The sequence below is a fragment of the Thermomyces dupontii genome, assembly GCF_041956625.1.
Source record: "Thermomyces dupontii strain NRRL 2155 unplaced genomic scaffold VTN31scaffold_2, whole genome shotgun sequence".
Classification (NCBI taxonomy): Eukaryota; Fungi; Ascomycota; class Eurotiomycetes; order Eurotiales; family Trichocomaceae; genus Thermomyces; species Thermomyces dupontii.
The window spans coordinates 1,915,640-1,932,240 of NW_027192308.1; the positions used below are offsets into that span (position 1 = coordinate 1,915,640).

Genomic DNA, 16,601 nt, shown 5'->3' on the forward strand with positions numbered 1-16,601 from the left:
TATCAGAGTCGGGCCGAATTGAATTTGTAGCTAACTGGACTCGAAAAACTGTTCAGTATCTGCAGACTGCCGGCACGACTGGTGGCGAATTGTCCCTGGAAACCGGAGCCAAAGGAGTATTGGAAGTATTGCATGCTGCTAGCGCCAAGGACAATGGGTGTTTCTTTAACATCGATGTACCAACTTGGAAGCCTCAGCCTGGCCAGAATGAATATAAAGGCGGCAAACTACCGTGGTAGGTTTGTGATTTGAGAAAATTCCGCTGGAGGAAAGCGTCGGCGTGCCGCCGAAGGAGCTCCTTGGGACAAGGACTGTCGTTGAAGATCACTCAATTTGGATGTCCGAACCCGCTCTGCTTGCCTCTGTTGTGAGTATGACAACCAAGGGCTGAGGCTTGTCCATGTTGATGAACACTACTCGTACGCTGTGATTGAGAGGGTTGAGGGTTGGTTCTTTGATCTTGTAGGATCCGTAATCAGAGCCTCAGCTCCAATCATTTCACGTTCTCATTCTTCTCAGATTAGGGCTTCAAACCTCAGTTTCCGCAAATGGAAAAATCTCACCCGGAAAATCTAGATGTCTTTTTTCTTTTCATCAAAGAGAGCTGTTAGCGTTCTACATTGGAGAGTGCCTTCCCAGGAATCAGAGTTTACTTTTTTTTTTCTCTATGTTGTACTCAATAACATAGGATGCACAGCATCTTTGACGAGGCCATAGAAGGACGATTCTAGCTATAAGAAACAATTTTGATTTCATATCCTCGAGACAGCAGAGACCAGAGAAACAGAGATTTCCTTTTACTTGAACAAGCCATAATCCAGTCGTTTTCTGGTTCGTCAATTTGTTCGACCAAGTCCGTAGTTATTTTTACTGCCAATCGGTAACCGATCGACAATTTGAGACAGTAATCAAAATGATCAACGAATCCCGTCGTCAGGACTCTAACTGCTCCTCGTGATGTATTGCTGAGTTCGTCTGTGGCTTAGTCGACTATCGCCGAGGAAGTCGAACAATGGCGGCTGAGTAGCACAGGCGTTTAGTACCGGGCCGAACAGAGTCTCCATGCAGCAAAGGCAGATGTCTGGACTCGAGAGCGGAGAGGGAAAGAATCTGGAAATCCGCTTGACCCGTTTCGCTCCTAATCGCTGTGCATGCATCTGTCGCGTCGTCACCCATTTCCAGGCGTCATGTTCGAGGATATCGATCGGTACAAGGCCTTGCTGATCGTGAGAAAGTCGATGAAGCATTGATCTTCATGTCATACCAGTCCCCGTAGTAGTGTGGTCCGCCGTCGTGCAAGGTACATGGTGTCAACTGGCGTTCTTGAGCAGATCAGACGCAAGCCCCCGGCTAAGACTTCCACAAGATCTAGTACCTTATTCCGCTGCGGTAATGATCGAAGCCAGCATCCTTGCCGCATGCTAGACCTTTTTTGTCCTGCATCCGCACAAGGCCATTCATCAAGCTTGCCGCTGTGGAGCGTCCCGAGAATCCCTGCCAGTCACCATGACGACTCATTTTGAAGACGGACGCCTGCATGCTATGTCACTTGAAAACACAGATCTACCACTGCGTGGACGATGGGACTTACACATGACACCCAAAGACAGGAAACCTATTCAGGAAGTTGGGGCTTCTGTTCCACCGTAAACACCTCGGGACAGGCGCTGGTCAGTATCTTGAGTGAGTGCAGCGAGCGAATCTCGCTTGCCACGGATACCATGCATTGTGGCCAGCCAATCGTTCATTGTGAGGTTTCGCATCGATGCCTAAGGGAACCGACACTAACGTCAGCGTCTGGCGATGACGCATCTGAATTGTCCAACTCGACAAGTCTGGATTTCTCGATTGTTTCCGGCATCGGCCTGCATGTGTTGCTTCGAGACGGTTTTTTACAATTGGGAGCTCAAGAACTCAAGGCTTCGCGCATACCCATGTGCCAGTTGTCCATGCATGATACTGACAAATGATCACTTGTATTCGTTCAATGCCAGGAATCAGCGACAAAGACGTACCATCCCGGTCCCAAGTGCAGTTCGACAATGTACTGCTTTCGAGAAGATCTCCTGCCGCGATCACAATTTCCAGAGATCGACCTTGGCAGCGGCAATGCATCGAGCAAAACAAATCGAATCTCAGAATTCTGGAGACCCTGTAGATATCTGCGCCTCGGTCCAAGTAAGCTATTGCGACTTTTCGGGATACCATGTTCATGAACTTTGATATCCAGTATGAATCAAGCTCCACCTGGATAATCCCACTTGATGCAGATGTCCATTATATCGCTTGAAGAGCGCTATTCCTTGTTGACTGTACCCAGTTTCCGACCAGACTTCAGACGGATTCATCTGTCTAGATAGTGGCCGGTTCTGAAGATAGCCTGTGATTATCGGCATGAGACGATCGCAGGCACGTCTTCCGGACGGCATCAATGAATGCTTTGATATTGTCCAGCAACCTCGACGGTTCGCCTGTGACCGATGCCGACTGCAAAAGCTGCGCTGTGAGAGAGATATTTGGCGACCAACTCTCACGCCATGTAGACGATGCCGCAAGGCCAACATTTGCTGTACAATCAGCACTTCGGCGCCAACGTCACGGAAGGTCAAGCAGAAACTTGCCATGGCGACCAAGCAAAGTGAGGACGACTGCAGTGACCCCCGAAACGAGCATCAAGAAATCTCTTCTTCGTCTGTGACGGTATCGCAGGACAGTCGGTCGTCGGTCGACACTCCCCGGAAACAAATCGACCAAGAGCTCGACAACGTCCCTGCCTTAGACCACCAAGGTGCAGTGATGGACAGGCAGCAGGGACATCTCAAAACAGAGCCTTTCAATGATGAGTGCTATTCCGTCAATGATTTTGACGTGGAGATGTCGAATATGCCATTGCAGGAAGGACAACTGGCAATTAGTAACATGGCAATCCAAGCAGAGCAATGGTCGATCGAAAAATTGCAGTTCAACGCACGGAGTGTCGGTACGCGCTCTGGACCACATAAGTTGGCAATCGTATTGGAATCCTTCATCGCTGACGAACACTCAGAACTCCCTTACGATAGCGAGAGCGTTCCTAGCCCAAACTGGGAGCACATGTATTGCAGAAGTCTTTTAGATCTCAACATTCAATTTCTGGACTGCGAGCGAAGACTCTCCCAGGGATTCGTCATGCCCGGGTGTTCAACAACCCTGGTGACATCGATGGAATGCAACTTGACCAGTTTGGACTACGCCGTGCAGACGGTTATCGCATGCTCGGAACGATTCATGAATGCGGTTCGAGTGTCAGGGAGTGACGATCAGTTTGATGCCAGTATTACTGGTTTCACCATGTCGAATCCTCCCGAGATACAACTGCCAGCGGGGATATTTTCCATCTCATCTTCCGAATCGCGGCCAGGACTCCTGCCTCAGGCGGGTCAATTGCCATCATCATGCTACAGGCGACCGACGCGGTGGGCGGACATGGACGCGCCCGCGGTCATCGCAGCGTTGAGCTGCTACACCTGTCTGATCGGAATGTACCACCTTGTCCTCTCATACATCCTGCAGGAAGTGACTGTTCCGTCTCCACTGGAGACCCGATTTACCCCAGCCTTCAGCCATCCGCTGGCCCACTCGGAACGGATCCAGGAACCACAGCTGCGGATGCTGTTCCTCACAATGACGCAGATGCTCGGCAGGGTCGAAAACAGTCTTGGGCTTCCAGAGACAGGGCACGGCGCCTTGCAAGACGATCAAGGTAGCCGCATTGCATCCCATCCCGTCGCCGCGGGCTTGTTGAACACCTATTGTGGCAACGGGGTGGGAGACCGACAGAAGATGGTGGAAGACATGATCCAGAGGTTGAGGCAGTACATTAACGGCGTTTGATATCAGTATGCTTGTCGTCCTTAAGACACAGTACCCTGTACAAGAAGCAAGTACTACTACTAAGGCAATGGCTCTTTGGGGGGGAGGCGGGGGGAAGGTTTGAGTAGGGAGGATGGTCATCGGTTCCTACAAACGTCGCCGATGCCGAAAGATGACCTCTCGCTTGGTTTCAGATTCGACGCACATAATAAGCTCCCGGAGTATCTGATGCGAGCGGTTGTTATTTGTCAGTGTTCCGTATCGTAAGATATCCGGATGGGAAAACTGGAGGTACGAGTACATTACTCGTACCATTCCACGACAATACCAATCGATATCGTCTGAAGATATGCAATAAATGCCGCGAAAGATCATCGATAACACCATATCTATATCCAAAAACAGCGATCAGTCTCACTCTACCTCTCAGAGAGCTTGACGTCACGTGGAACTGAGTTCCGAACGAGTCCGAATGCGAAAGGACTTGCCAGTTACCACGCGGTTCTCGGACGGTAAATACCGTAAGATACCTCGTACTCGTACAGTTTCCGTAACCAAGCGTACTCCGTACTCCGGACTCGTGCTGTCCGAACCGGACTCTGTCGGCCGACAGGGGCTCTGGTTCTTGATCTCCTGGATGAAGAAATTGCGTGCATTCCACGAGGTACATTCACGGATTGTCCCGTCTGCGCGCAATCCGGCATCTGTTCCCAGTTGCCAGAGAGGCAGATTTTGACTTTCGGATACAAATGACATGCATCGAATCCATGGATATGGATGGTCGATGGAAGGAGCCAGGGTCAGGAGCTTGACACTCTCGGTGGGCGCGGGTGGGCAGATGGCCCACTCGGAACGTTCCAATGGCCGTCCTATGAGTTTGATTACCTAATGCTCAGTCAGCAACCTTTCCGGGCTTTTCCACCCTCGGAGTGCCGTCGACCCGAATGAGAAAAATTTCTCACGCGGGCTGCGTCCTCGCCGTGCTGTCCATGTTTTTTCCGGCCTCAATTCTGCAGTGGTTTTGGGAGAGGCGGCCGCTCGAATCTCAGTCCTGAACGGTTGGGGATAACCCGGAGGTCCACCGAGCGAAGGAAAAAGCGGGAGAATCATGATGCAGAGTCCCATTCAGACGGGAGCGATGGGGCGTCCGCCGCGTCTCCAGTCAACACTCTACTTTAGATCGGTCCTCGCTGGACGGAGTACAGTACAGTAGCTCGTCCTGGGTAAGGTACAGAGTACATTGAGCGAAGCAAGCGTCCACACTACGACATGATTGAATTTCTCCCGAATGAGATGGGCATCTTGGTTGAGAGCACAATCTGGCAATTAGGTTCGTCACACCGACAAATCAAGCCGCCCAACATGTCAGTGATTGTCGCCTTTGCGAACAGAGTTAGGCCGAAATCCTCCGTACGGCCGGTTGATACAAGGTACTCTTTACGGAGTACATTACTCTGGACTCGTAATCACGTAGGCCATCTCCAGCTCAAGAAACTTAAATGCGAGGTTTCCACAGCATGAGTCTACAAAGTCAGGAGTAGCGAACTAAGCGTCCTAAATCTCCACGAAGGAACTGATCGTCAGTCGCGTTCCTGTGAACCGGAAGACCACGTGTTGTGTGTGGCAATTAGCAGAGTGCGTCCCCATAAGGGCCATGTTAGAGCTAAGGTGCACACCATCCATCAGACACCCTAACATCACATCTATCAAGAACTAGAAGGCACGAATCGAAGCATGTTGGACAGGATTTGCGTTACTCTGATGAGACAATGAACGACATCAACTCACAGTCCAAGGAACCATAGTATCAATGAGCAGTCATTCCGGTTGCAGGGTGATAGTTTGGCTGACCAGTGAACACGGCTACCTGGCTCATTCGTCTCTAGCACGGACAAAAATCATGATAGTAGCTATCATCAAATCATGCGCAATGAAAGCTGTGAGATCAGGTGCAAGGATTGGAAGGCTACCAGGCACTACAGGCATCACCCAGCGAAAGAATCTCACCAGGCGATGTGCTTTTGTCGTATTATTCGAGCGGATTAGAGGACGTTGCATGCATCTGAGGTTGTACTCTGTTGTGTGGTTCGATTTTGTGCACCTCTACGAAGCTAGGAATAGCCGTTTCCCGACTGCATCAGCTGTCATCGAGATTCACTTGCATTTCGATTCGAGTCGAGTTTCAGTCGTTCGACTCGTTCATTGTTTCTGATTCAAAAAGAAAAAAAGCCAACTTGCAGCTGGATATGGATGTGAATAGGTAGGTATATGTACCTTTGGTAGGTAATCAACGAACAGATCGAGTGATTTGATTGACGTGCGTCATTCATTCGCCCGCCAACAAAGCAACACCAACCGAACATGCTGCTGCTGAGCACATTGTGCATTTTCTCTGGACAAATGGCAAACATCTGGCCAGGGGTGGCAAGATTGAATGCGCAGACGTAGCAGGCCAGCATGATAAGAATTATTCTTAGTTGACTAATAGGTTGACTTCCGGATTCAGCATCTTGCCTCGGCCAAACCAGGGAATTCGATCCAATGGACGTTCTGATCCAGGGACGGAAAGGGGGTGCCTGACTGCCTGGAAGCGGCGAGACGGGCACACTTTCCCTCTTCGTGACCGCTGTCTTTGACGGTCGGCCGATTCGGCCGTGCTCGCCGCAAGAACAATGAGTGGCCAGCATGCCGATTACCGACCGGCAGGCGTTGGCGCACACACTTTGTCTTATGCACACGGCCAGAGAACCTCTAACTACTCCGTACTGTACTCGTAGAATGACGACCTGGCCTAGGGTCTGCCACTGGTTTCATCATGTTCCGAAATACGGAGTCCAACATTGATTCCGAGGACGAACATGTTCTTCAATTGTACTAACTATGCCAATCCGTCTGGAATTTCCTCAATTCAGTTCTTTTCCTCTCATGTCCGTCCTGAATTCAAATGATGAAATCATTAGTTATTGGCATCCTGAAATTTTTGCTCGCCGGGTTCTTCGTCGGCATTGTGTCAGTTAGTCAGTCAGGCCACACAGCGGTCGTTTCGACTGGCAGATCAAGTCTGTGCTGTGTCAATCATGCCCGCGTTGAGGTTAGCTGATTGTCTAGTGACAACGGCGGATATCCAGTAAATGAAATTTTTTTCTGTTGTAAAAGACCGACCAACCAATCATCTTGCATACCGTTTCCAATTCATGATTTTTCAAGGTTTTTTTTCATCCACCATTTTCCGTTTTCTCCTATTGCCGCTCCGTTTCCCGGAATGAGGATGGTCCGAATCCTTTTCCATGGTCGCTGACCTGATTATCTAACCTATCATTCGAGTCGTGCTTTTTGCTGCCACGCCACCCAAAGAGAAATTTGACTTTTTTTTTTTTTTTCTCTTTTCCTCGTCTCCCTCGTGGTTTAGTCTCCCTCTTCCCCCCCTCCCACTTTCCTTCTCTCCATTACTCCATTCTTTCTGGTACTTCTCTCTCTCTCTCTCTTCTCTCTTCTTTTTTTTCCTAATTTTCCTCCTTCCTGAGTGAAGCCTCGGTCGCTGGGAATTTATCTCGATTGCGCCCGCAATTCATCTCAGCTTTTCAACGCCAAATTTTTCCCGCCCCATTCCAGTGTGTGCCTTCGTCAGACAGTGCGCTGTTCGCAACTGCCGACTTGCAACCCGCTGGATTGGGTTGACTGGGTGTCCCGACCAAGCTCCAGCATTTAAACCCGAGTTGGTTTGGGTACCTTTTCTTGCGCGTGGCTTGTCGCGAATCGACAGACGAGAAGCCAGCATCAGCACTGGGTGTGTCAGACCCACTCAAGTTTGCTGGTGGATACGATTTTCCTGCTGGGCCTGGCTCGCGGATAAAGAGAAGTTCCCACCACTCTCCCTGCCCCGGTGGATGACCGTGGGGACTTTCATTCCTGCACAAGCCTCTCCTCTCCCACCACCTCCAGTGCCTCTAAACCTATCCACTATCCCAACCCTCACCTTATTCGGTGGAGACCCTCTTCGGATCTATCTGATACGGCATTCTGCCAATTGATCTTGTCGGCCTCACTCTGTGTTTGTTGATTCCCACCCCGATCGGGTCTGCTCTCTCATCCGACGCGTCCTTTCCTCCCGGCTTGCTGCGGTTCGAGCTTCTCATCCTCGAGGTCTCGAGTCGCAAAAAGAGCACCGTCAGCACGTATCTCGGCCTCCCTCGGACACCCTCAGGATATCGCCTGTGAGGCTCAGCGGCGTGCACAACGCGTGATTCATGGTTCAGCGCGTCCAGAGTCTTCTCTAGACCGGTCCGCATCACTGTTGTCATTTTGCTTACAACTTCCTGACCCCTCTATTCGCGTCCCCCGTCATCATCCCTAAATCATGGATCCTCGTTCCCATCCCTCGAGACCTCCCTCAACAACCATGCCGCAGGGCGCCGCTCCCCTGAACATGCCGCCCATGCCACAATACCCGATGCAGCCCCAATACCCCGTCTCGCAGCCGCAACCGCATACCCTGCCGCCGTTGCAGCCCCATCACGCCCAGCCGCCGGCTCCGTACATGGGCCAGCATTACCGGCCCGACATGAACCGGTTCCCGTCAACATCCGCGCACGAGGTCTACACCACGGCAGCACCCATGGCGCCACACACCCTCCCCCCGTCCTCCTTCCTTGGTCATCCGGGCCAGCCGCAGTCCCAGGCGCCACAGCAGTTTCAGACGCATCCAACATTATTACCACCCGCGTCCAACGCTCAGGCGTATCCGCAACCCATTGCCCCCGCGCCGCCGCGTGATCGCCGGCCCGATTATCCGGCCATGCCCCCAGGCGCCTACAGCCATCCCGACGGCAAGGGACCCATGTGGGCAGGGCCCGACGGCATGGCCGCAGCCAACGGCATGAACCCTTACTTGGGAAAGGAGCCGCCGCGCGGTCAGGTCGTCGGATCGCAGGGCCGACGCGGCATTCTCCCCAGTGTTCCCGGTCGCGCTGCGGTGAACGGCGTCAATGGAACCGCGAAGAACACGACAATACCTGCCAAGGATGCTGACGGGAAATTCCCCTGCCCCCACTGCAACAAGACGTATCTGCATGCAAAGCATCTCAAGCGCCACCTCTTGAGACGTAAGTTTCTTACTTATTCGAGTCTCTCCTTGAGCAGTCCCAGCTAACTCCCCGCTCTAGACACTGGAGACCGGCCTTACATGTGCGTCCTGTGCAAGGACACCTTCTCCCGGAGTGACATTCTCAAACGCCACTTCCAAAAGTGCTCGCTTCGGAGAGGCAATCCCACGGGCGCCACTCATCTTTCCCATCCTCAGGCACATGTAAGACGATCACAGGCGGCTGCCAACGCGCCACCAGCAGCCAAGCCCGCTCAGGAAGAGGTAAGTATTATCCGGCGATCCGATCCCGTCTGCAAACACATCCAGAACCTGGGCTCCGGCTTCCGAGGGCACGGCCGGGCTCTGCCTCAACAGAGGCTCCTGGAGTATCAGGCAGACGGTGTTCATGTTGATACTGATCGTTTGATGGGGCAGGTCAAGCCCAACCCCGTGATGCCGGATAATAAACGTCCCGTTGCTCCTGGGCAACCTGGACAGCCTGCGCAGCCCGGTCAACCCGGTCAGCCGACTCAACCGGGTCAGCCGAGCCAGCCCGGTCAAGCAGGTCAGCCGGGCCAGCCTGGGCAACCAGGCCAACCGGGTCAGGCACCGAACGGCGAGCTCGATTGGGCAAGCATGTTTCCCACCGGAGCTCCCGATGGTTATATGAACCCGGTATTCCCCCAGTCGATGGCGCCGGGCCATGAACCCATCAGCACACATGTCGACCCCGATCGCAAATTCTACCCGGCCACGACCGCAGGAAACCAGGAGAGTGGGATGAATGGGCTCTATATGGCTTCGACGAACATGAGCGGCGACGGTATGCGTGATCCCAGCGGTGTCTCGAGTGTGGAACAGAAAAACCCACAAGAGCCTATTGCCACTTGAGCGTGATTGGAATTGTCCCATTAACTTATGCTCCGGGAACAGGATCCGTCGCGCCCACAAGGCAATAGGAATGCGGGTGGTATATGGGCTAAGTCGGCAATGCGGAACCTTGTCTGCCTGGTGTGGATTACAGCGCATGAGGTCTTGTCCTTTTGTGTTTGGTATCCTTTTTCCTTTAATGCGCGGGTCGTTGCTCAATCTCCCCATGATGCCTTTCAGGTTGGCGTCCTGGAGAGAGTTTTGCTTCTCGATTCTTCTCTTGACATGACATCAGTTCTTTCGACTCTTTCTCTTTTCGCGACGTCGATTAACTTAATGACCTTTGTGGTGTCATTTGGAGAGAGAACCGGTGGCGCTGAGGACCAGGACGACGGGGATCCGCATCTTCTCTGCCAATACGTCGACTCATCTCTCGTGACTTCGCATCATTGACACGGCCGTGCTTTGCGATATTGCTTCTATCTCATCGATTGTCATGAGTGATACAGTTGGTGGGGGCGGTTTCACTGGCGTCAATCAATAGACGGGGGTATACATGTGTGTTTTGTGTTTGACAAGTTGTCTGTTTCCTTTTCTGCGGCGGTGATGTTGTTGTTGACCGGTTACTGCCGCTGGATTTGCTGTGTTGAACGGGGAATAGAGAAATCAAGGGCGGGGTTTCTTCATGTGCATTGTGGATGTGGTTGATATGGTTTCTTGTTTTCTTCTTTTTCAATGTTCTGGTGAAGAAGGCTAATCGGAGGAAAAAGAACGAGATCAATCCATGCGAGAAATGTGTCTTCTGGCTGTGATTGTTTGAGTTGCTCGTTCTCGAGGCCGAGTTGCGCATGAGTCTCAGATTGGGAGGCAGCAGTCCTGTAAAGTTGTGCTCGAACTTTGTGTTTTATTGCCTTCTCTTCAGATACTGTATCTTCAAAAGCTGGTTATCAAGTATTATATCCATACAGCCATGGAACGTCGCGCAGTCATATCACGGAAGTACAAGTCGTGCTGCCAGATGCGCTCATGATTCAATACGTAGTGCCGACTTTTCGATGTCGAAGATGACTACGGAGTATCATGACTTTGGTCAGGCCAAGGCTTGAATATTCCAAGTCTAGATTTTGAATCATACTATATTATTTCAATGGCGCATAGCCTCCAAAAGAAAACAGAAACGAGAAATCCCAAAGATCCAAACCCGATCTGAACTGATGATGTCGTTAAGTCGTAGATTCATACAGAACCCAGCCAGCCAACCAACCAATCCACTGTGTGCCTGTGCAACATACATAGTAGAGGACAGAGATGCAGAGCCTTTTTCTTCTTGGTGATCGATGAGAAAGCAAAAAAAAAAAGCACGAAAAAAAAAGAAAAAAAAGACGCAAGGGAAAGAAACATGAAGGTACGAAGTACATCACAGATAGGATTCCCTCCCAATCCAGACTCCCTTCTAAATAGTACCTAGTAAGTAGCATATAGAAAAAAATTAGAGCGAATCAGGGCTCTGTAATCCGTAGATACAATCTCTCACAGACTCAGCTGATCGACGCTACCCACGCGAGTCATCGCGCCTAAGCGTCCGCCACCCTTGGCGACCATACCCAGGCGATAGAAGCGCTCCTCGCCAGCAGCGGTCCGGCCGCCGATGTACCATTTCTCGGTCCCCAAGGCGTCACGGAATCCCGATGGACCACCGCCGGCGGAGCCGCTGGAGGAATCGCTGCCTCGCCGGTGACGGTGCGCGGCGGCATTGGAGTAGGAGATTGGGATCGGGATTGAGGTGGAGGATGGTGACGGATCGCTGTTGGATGATGAGGATGATGCGGCGGCGGTGGTTGTGGGTGAAGACAGGGGGGACGATCGGCTGTGTGGGCTTGCGTGGCGGGATGGTTGTTGTGCAGTATTGCTGTAGTTGTGGGTTGATGATGCGGATGCTTCGGTGGATGTTGCAGAGGATGCTGTTGGATTGTTGGGATGATTTCCGCTGCTGCCGCCGCCGCTGCTGCTGCTGCTGGTGTTGCTGGAGCTGCCAGTGGCTTTTGTTGTGATGCCTCGCGCGGCGCTCGAGGAAGAGTTTAGGCTTGACGATAGTGCCGATGGGCTCGACGGTGTGCCCGAGGAGGACGGCTTGAATCCCGTCGCCGAGCCTGCTCGGAAGGCCGCGAAGAAGTTGGAGAGGAAGGTTGGGCGGTTGGAAGGCATCGACGGGAGCATTTCCCCGAAGGCTGAGTGTCGTTTGAAACGTCCTCTCCGGTCGAAGAAGATAAGTACGGAACTGTCGTGCAACGGCTGCTCTCTCTGATTGTCGATGCGATGATGATTTGAGGGGACTATGCGGGTGAAGATTTGGAGAACGAAGTGAGGCGATCCCGATATATCCCGGCGGGTTGCCAACCTAACCTACCTATCGGATAACCTAGATAGATTGAGCGGTTTTGCAACGGGGACCGATGACGTCGGTGCCGCTGAAAATCCGGGGCTTTCCAGGATCAGCCCGCCTTCAGACTCGAGATTCGTGATGGCGTTTATGCCACCCTCTGCACTTGATCCACGAACAGATACTATCTAATAGTACCTACTCGTTCCGTCAACAGTCCTGGGTTCGGAATACTCCGGCCCGCAGTGCGAATCACATATCAATCTTAGTAGTAGGCTATGACTTGGCTCTCCATTTCCCCGCGCTTCGGTCGGTGTTGTGACTGTCGTCATCTCTTCTTGTCTTGGTCCTCAATACAATACTACCATCTATGAACCTGCGTACAGTTCAATAATGATGCAACACGCCTGATTTCCTCTGTGCTTCCATGGTGTCGCTGCCGTCTGCGGTTATGAGGCAGCGTCAAGCTTTGACCGATTGCAGAGATGCCTACGAGTACATGCTGTAATACCTATACTGTAGTAGTTTAGACGGCACGATGCGGATGCCATGGCCAGTGGGAGTAGCTTGGAGCTGTGGACGAGCGTCCTACAATACACTCTAGGTAGGCATACCCTTGTCTGCCCAAGGTGGTCCATTATTAGGCCGAATAATTGATTGATTGATTGAATCAAGACACGTGGAATGCGGCTAAACGCAGTTCTTCTTTCTCGAGTTGAGGATATTCATTTAGCTGCACCAATCTTCACATCGAATGTTTCTAATCGTTTAATGTTGCCGCTCGGGGTCTTCTGGAATATCGAAGCTTTAATCGACCAGCAGGAGTCCAGATCCAGTCCGCAAGCTGCGGGAGTAGCCTAGCCCGATATCAACGCTTTCATTGAAAGTACTGCATCATGTGTCGGTTGATGCTAAGTTCAAGTGTTTCTGGTAGTAGCAGTGCTAACTACAAGGTGTTGACCGAAGAGTGTACTCTAGACTCCTGTATCTCTTGTCCTTAAGTTGGTCATCTGCTTACCATTCACTCCTCGCCGGTCCTGCCGTTCCGACGGAAACCAGGACCACCTCGAGTTGACAGAAGCATTATCAGCATGGCAAATCCGCCAAACCCTGGCATGATCCATCCAACTGCACGATCGACTCCAGTTGTCTTGCCTCGATCATCGGAATTTGACGGATCACGTGATCAGTCTAAACCGATTTTGGCCGGCTCCCATCGATCACCAGTTTTCGTCCAAGTCTTGCGCTGCCCGTCACCAAAGCAGTCATTCAGTTTACCCTTCGCTCGCTGTCTGTCGATCCGTCACAATGGTAAGCTACCAGCTCTCGATATAAACGTCTTGAATGCGTTATCCATGTCCGTGCGACCGAATGGCTTGCGACGCAATGCCATCACGGACAATTTGGACATCAACATGATTCGGATGTGATGAAGAGCGGCATTGCTGAGGCCCTGTGTCTCTAGGTTTCCCCTACCGTTCAGCGCCTGGCGGTGGCCTCTTACCGCTCCGCGTTCGGACCCAAGTGAGTGGCACCGGCCCCGTGTTCTCCATGTCCGCTCCAGCGCAGAGAACCACATCGCCTGTTCCCAAGTCCGAGTCGTCGTGTGCTTGGGAACAGGACAAGCAAAAACCCGTCATTGCAACAATGGTCTTCAGAAATGGTTTTGGACGGCCCTTCTAATACCTCGGCTTAGATACGATATTCCCCGCCACTTCCACGGCCTGACTCTCTCCAAGGTCGCTCGATAGTAAGTAGGATTGGAGTACGCATTATGATGAAGGACGGTCAAACTGAATGGCCCAGTGGCTCCATTGTCGCTCCTTTGGGTGCCTCGATCGGGTTTGTTGCCCTGTACTTCGTGGGCGAAGTGCCGCGTGTTCGCCGGGACGTGTGGGCGCGGGTGCTGCCGTTCCTGAGCGGCTACTTTGACCGGAGCATCCCTCCGGAGGACAATGTGAGTCTAGCAGCTTGCCGAGACATTGTGTCTGGTGCTAATTCTCCTGTTTTTCCCCAGCCGTTCTGATCAACACGCATGGTTCTCCGCATTGGTCATATGGGCGAATGGTCCACATGGCTGCGTTTGTAGAATACGACCGGTTCATAGCATATAGATGCCTCAATCGACATTTTCATTAGCGTTTGTCTACGCCTTGCTCTTCTTGATGCTTCCTTTGAGTTACAGTACGTCCCAGTCAAAATTCATGTACGAAACACGGCACCCTGGACCGTAGCCAAAGATAAGCAGCCAACCGCAGCTCATGCTGGACACTATCAGATTTCAATCAGGTAGCATCTGTAGATGCAATGGTATTGTTCCCATACAGGCAGGTCCATGCGAAGCGCTGATTAAAGTTAGCATGGTATACATACCTATACCCTGACCTTCGAACCGCACGATTTGAGGGCACTACCCGGTCTTTACGCAGTGTCCCGAACCCCATCTCCAGTATGTTATACACCAATGTTTCTCTGCGCCTGCAATGGTTGCTCGCCGATCGGCGGACCAGCTCCAGATTCGGGTACATTCAACCTTGGTCCCTTTGGGAATCCAATGAGATTTTGTCCCAGGTCGTCTTCTAGCTATTCCACCCCCCACCCCGGCCTGGTCTATGGCACAGGCGAGAACTAGGCCGGGATCATTGCGAGAACAGCTGAGATAACACCACAGAGGTGTAGACTATGGATTGGACCCTGTCATAATGTGTGCAGGGTTGATAGCGACGAGGATGGATCGGCAGGTGTTCTTGGAGGTAAAATAGCGCACGACTTGTCGGAATGGTCCATTCATTGGAGAGGTAGTATTGTAGACCTCGTCCCTCGGATTACCATCCAAGTGAATGTCGTCGGAATGTCAAAAGTCGGACACCTCCCCATGATGGGGTATCCATGCTCAAGTTACGACCATCCTGCGGAAGGGACGGGGATTATCCCCGTTGCCAAAGGTTGCGGCGGATGTCGATGGGACCGTGTTGAGAATGCCCTGGGCTACAAAGGAGGAGTTCAAGTGCGAGTTGTCTCTGTGGATGACCTTTTGTGTCAGTTTTCGCGGTTCTGGGTCTCCTGCCGTCTTTTTGCTGGTATGTACTCTGTATTATGGTAAGACCAAAGCCCTCATTCTGTATCTACTATCTAGGGTTACTGTGCTTTACAAAGGTAACCCTAATGATGGCTGACACATGTCTGAAGGAATGCAGGAATGGGCTACGCCGGTACAGGAGGTAGTCATTGCCATGGTTTTCATCCAGTGCGTTGCAATGTCCATGGCCGAACTTTGCTTGGCAATACCTACCTTTGTGGATGACTTCCTTTTTTTTTTCTCTTTTTTCTTCCTCCTATTCTGTCTCATGACGAGCCTTACGGTTGACAATGGCAACCAGCGGAGGATTGCATTACGCATCGGCCATCCTTGCACCCCCGGGTTATTGGACCCTTTTGCGCCATGGATCACTGGCTGGTCGAACTCGATCGGACAGGTGACGAGCAGCGCCGTCGGCGGACTAAATAATGATCCTGGGCAGCGGGAAGAAGCATCCACAACCGGGGACTACGTGCCCAGCCACTGGCAGGTGTACCTGCAGACGGCGCTGATTCTTTTCCTGCACACCATCATCAGCAGCATGCCGACGAGGTGGATTGCGACCTTCAACTCGAGGGGGTTGGGGGGTCATCGACCTTCAACATAGTACTACTAGTCATTGCGTTGGTGATTTACCATCATCACCCTCCCGGCCGCCACGAGCAACTGGCTGCGGATACGCGTCGCAGGCTGACGCCCCAAGGTCATGAATTGGACCCATGTTGGCGGCTATTCTCTGGTGGTATGTCGACGTGAAGCATTGGTTCAAGGGCTCCCAAGTTCAATATCGAGCATGCTTTGTACGAGGTTGATCTTACCACGGTGTGCCGACCCCGGCCCAGGCCGATGGTAATCCTTAAAATGGGAATGGCAATGGGAAGAGCCAAGTTGGTCCAAAATCAAACTGATCCTTCATAATCACTAGCCATGTATACATACTATAATCAGAGAATCTCAAATGACATCTATAGACCATCCAACCCCATGTATTAGTTCATTATTCGGACGGACTAACATGCTAAACGGATCACTGACTTCCACTCCCAACTCCCAACACAAATGAACAAAACAAAACTGTTCTACATATACACAAAAAACAACAGCCAAAGGTGGTCCATGTGCGGTCTTTTTTTGTCTTTTCTTTCTCCCTGCATAAGCATAAGCGAAATAAAAGGATGTTCCCCGTCCCACAAAAGATAAATGAGAAAAGACCCATTACATGCATCAACACCCTTCCTCCCACAATTCCAGCCCGTCTTTCGGAGTAGTCAAGTTTAACGGAAGCAAAGGAAAAAAAAAGGACAGATCAAGGAACGAAACGAGGAGAAAAAGGATCA

At 51.6% G+C, this 16,601-nt stretch overlaps 7 protein-coding genes across 7 annotated transcripts; 4 read left to right on the forward strand and 3 right to left on the reverse strand.

Moving 5' to 3' along the window:
* Nucleotides 1-1,168: 1,168 nt before the first annotated feature.
* VTN31DRAFT_3094 (uncharacterized protein) lies at nt 1,169-1,539 on the reverse strand (the record flags this gene model as incomplete). The annotated part of the gene is made up of 3 exons (XM_069403335.1): nt 1,169-1,216; nt 1,265-1,322; nt 1,376-1,539. 3 exons carry the CDS (start codon nt 1,537-1,539, stop codon nt 1,169-1,171), a joined length of 270 nt encoding a protein of 89 aa, XP_069262527.1.
* An 813-nt stretch (nt 1,540-2,352) lies between these two features.
* On the reverse strand, nt 2,353-2,673 carry VTN31DRAFT_3095 (uncharacterized protein; the record flags this gene model as incomplete). Its single annotated transcript, XM_069403336.1, has 2 exons — nt 2,353-2,567; nt 2,622-2,673. 2 exons carry the CDS (start codon nt 2,671-2,673, stop codon nt 2,353-2,355), a joined length of 267 nt encoding a protein of 88 aa, XP_069262528.1.
* Nucleotides 2,674-3,168: 495 nt separating this feature from the next.
* On the forward strand, nt 3,169-3,873 carry VTN31DRAFT_3096 (uncharacterized protein; the record flags this gene model as incomplete). The annotated part of the gene is made up of 1 exon (XM_069403337.1): nt 3,169-3,873. The coding sequence occupies one exon, from the start codon at nt 3,169-3,171 to the stop codon at nt 3,871-3,873; it is 705 nt and encodes a 234-aa protein (XP_069262529.1).
* A 4,336-nt stretch (nt 3,874-8,209) lies between these two features.
* Nucleotides 8,210-9,894, forward strand: VTN31DRAFT_3097 (uncharacterized protein; the record flags this gene model as incomplete). Its single annotated transcript, XM_069403338.1, has 4 exons — nt 8,210-8,954; nt 9,015-9,217; nt 9,371-9,758; nt 9,869-9,894. The coding sequence occupies 4 exons, from the start codon at nt 8,210-8,212 to the stop codon at nt 9,892-9,894; spliced, it is 1,362 nt and encodes a 453-aa protein (XP_069262530.1).
* Nucleotides 9,895-11,335: 1,441 nt separating this feature from the next.
* Nucleotides 11,336-12,022, reverse strand: VTN31DRAFT_3098 (uncharacterized protein; the record flags this gene model as incomplete). The annotated part of the gene is made up of 1 exon (XM_069403339.1): nt 11,336-12,022. The coding sequence occupies one exon, from the start codon at nt 12,020-12,022 to the stop codon at nt 11,336-11,338; it is 687 nt and encodes a 228-aa protein (XP_069262531.1).
* Nucleotides 12,023-13,493: 1,471 nt separating this feature from the next.
* Nucleotides 13,494-14,211, forward strand: VTN31DRAFT_3099 (uncharacterized protein; the record flags this gene model as incomplete). The annotated part of the gene is made up of 5 exons (XM_069403340.1): nt 13,494-13,496; nt 13,651-13,709; nt 13,882-13,935; nt 13,992-14,142; nt 14,203-14,211. 5 exons carry the CDS (start codon nt 13,494-13,496, stop codon nt 14,209-14,211), a joined length of 276 nt encoding a protein of 91 aa, XP_069262532.1.
* An 849-nt stretch (nt 14,212-15,060) lies between these two features.
* Nucleotides 15,061-15,871, forward strand: VTN31DRAFT_3100 (uncharacterized protein; the record flags this gene model as incomplete). The annotated part of the gene is made up of 3 exons (XM_069403343.1): nt 15,061-15,284; nt 15,375-15,432; nt 15,566-15,871. 3 exons carry the CDS (start codon nt 15,061-15,063, stop codon nt 15,869-15,871), a joined length of 588 nt encoding a protein of 195 aa, XP_069262533.1.
* Between the last annotated feature and the right edge of the window lie 730 nt (nt 15,872-16,601).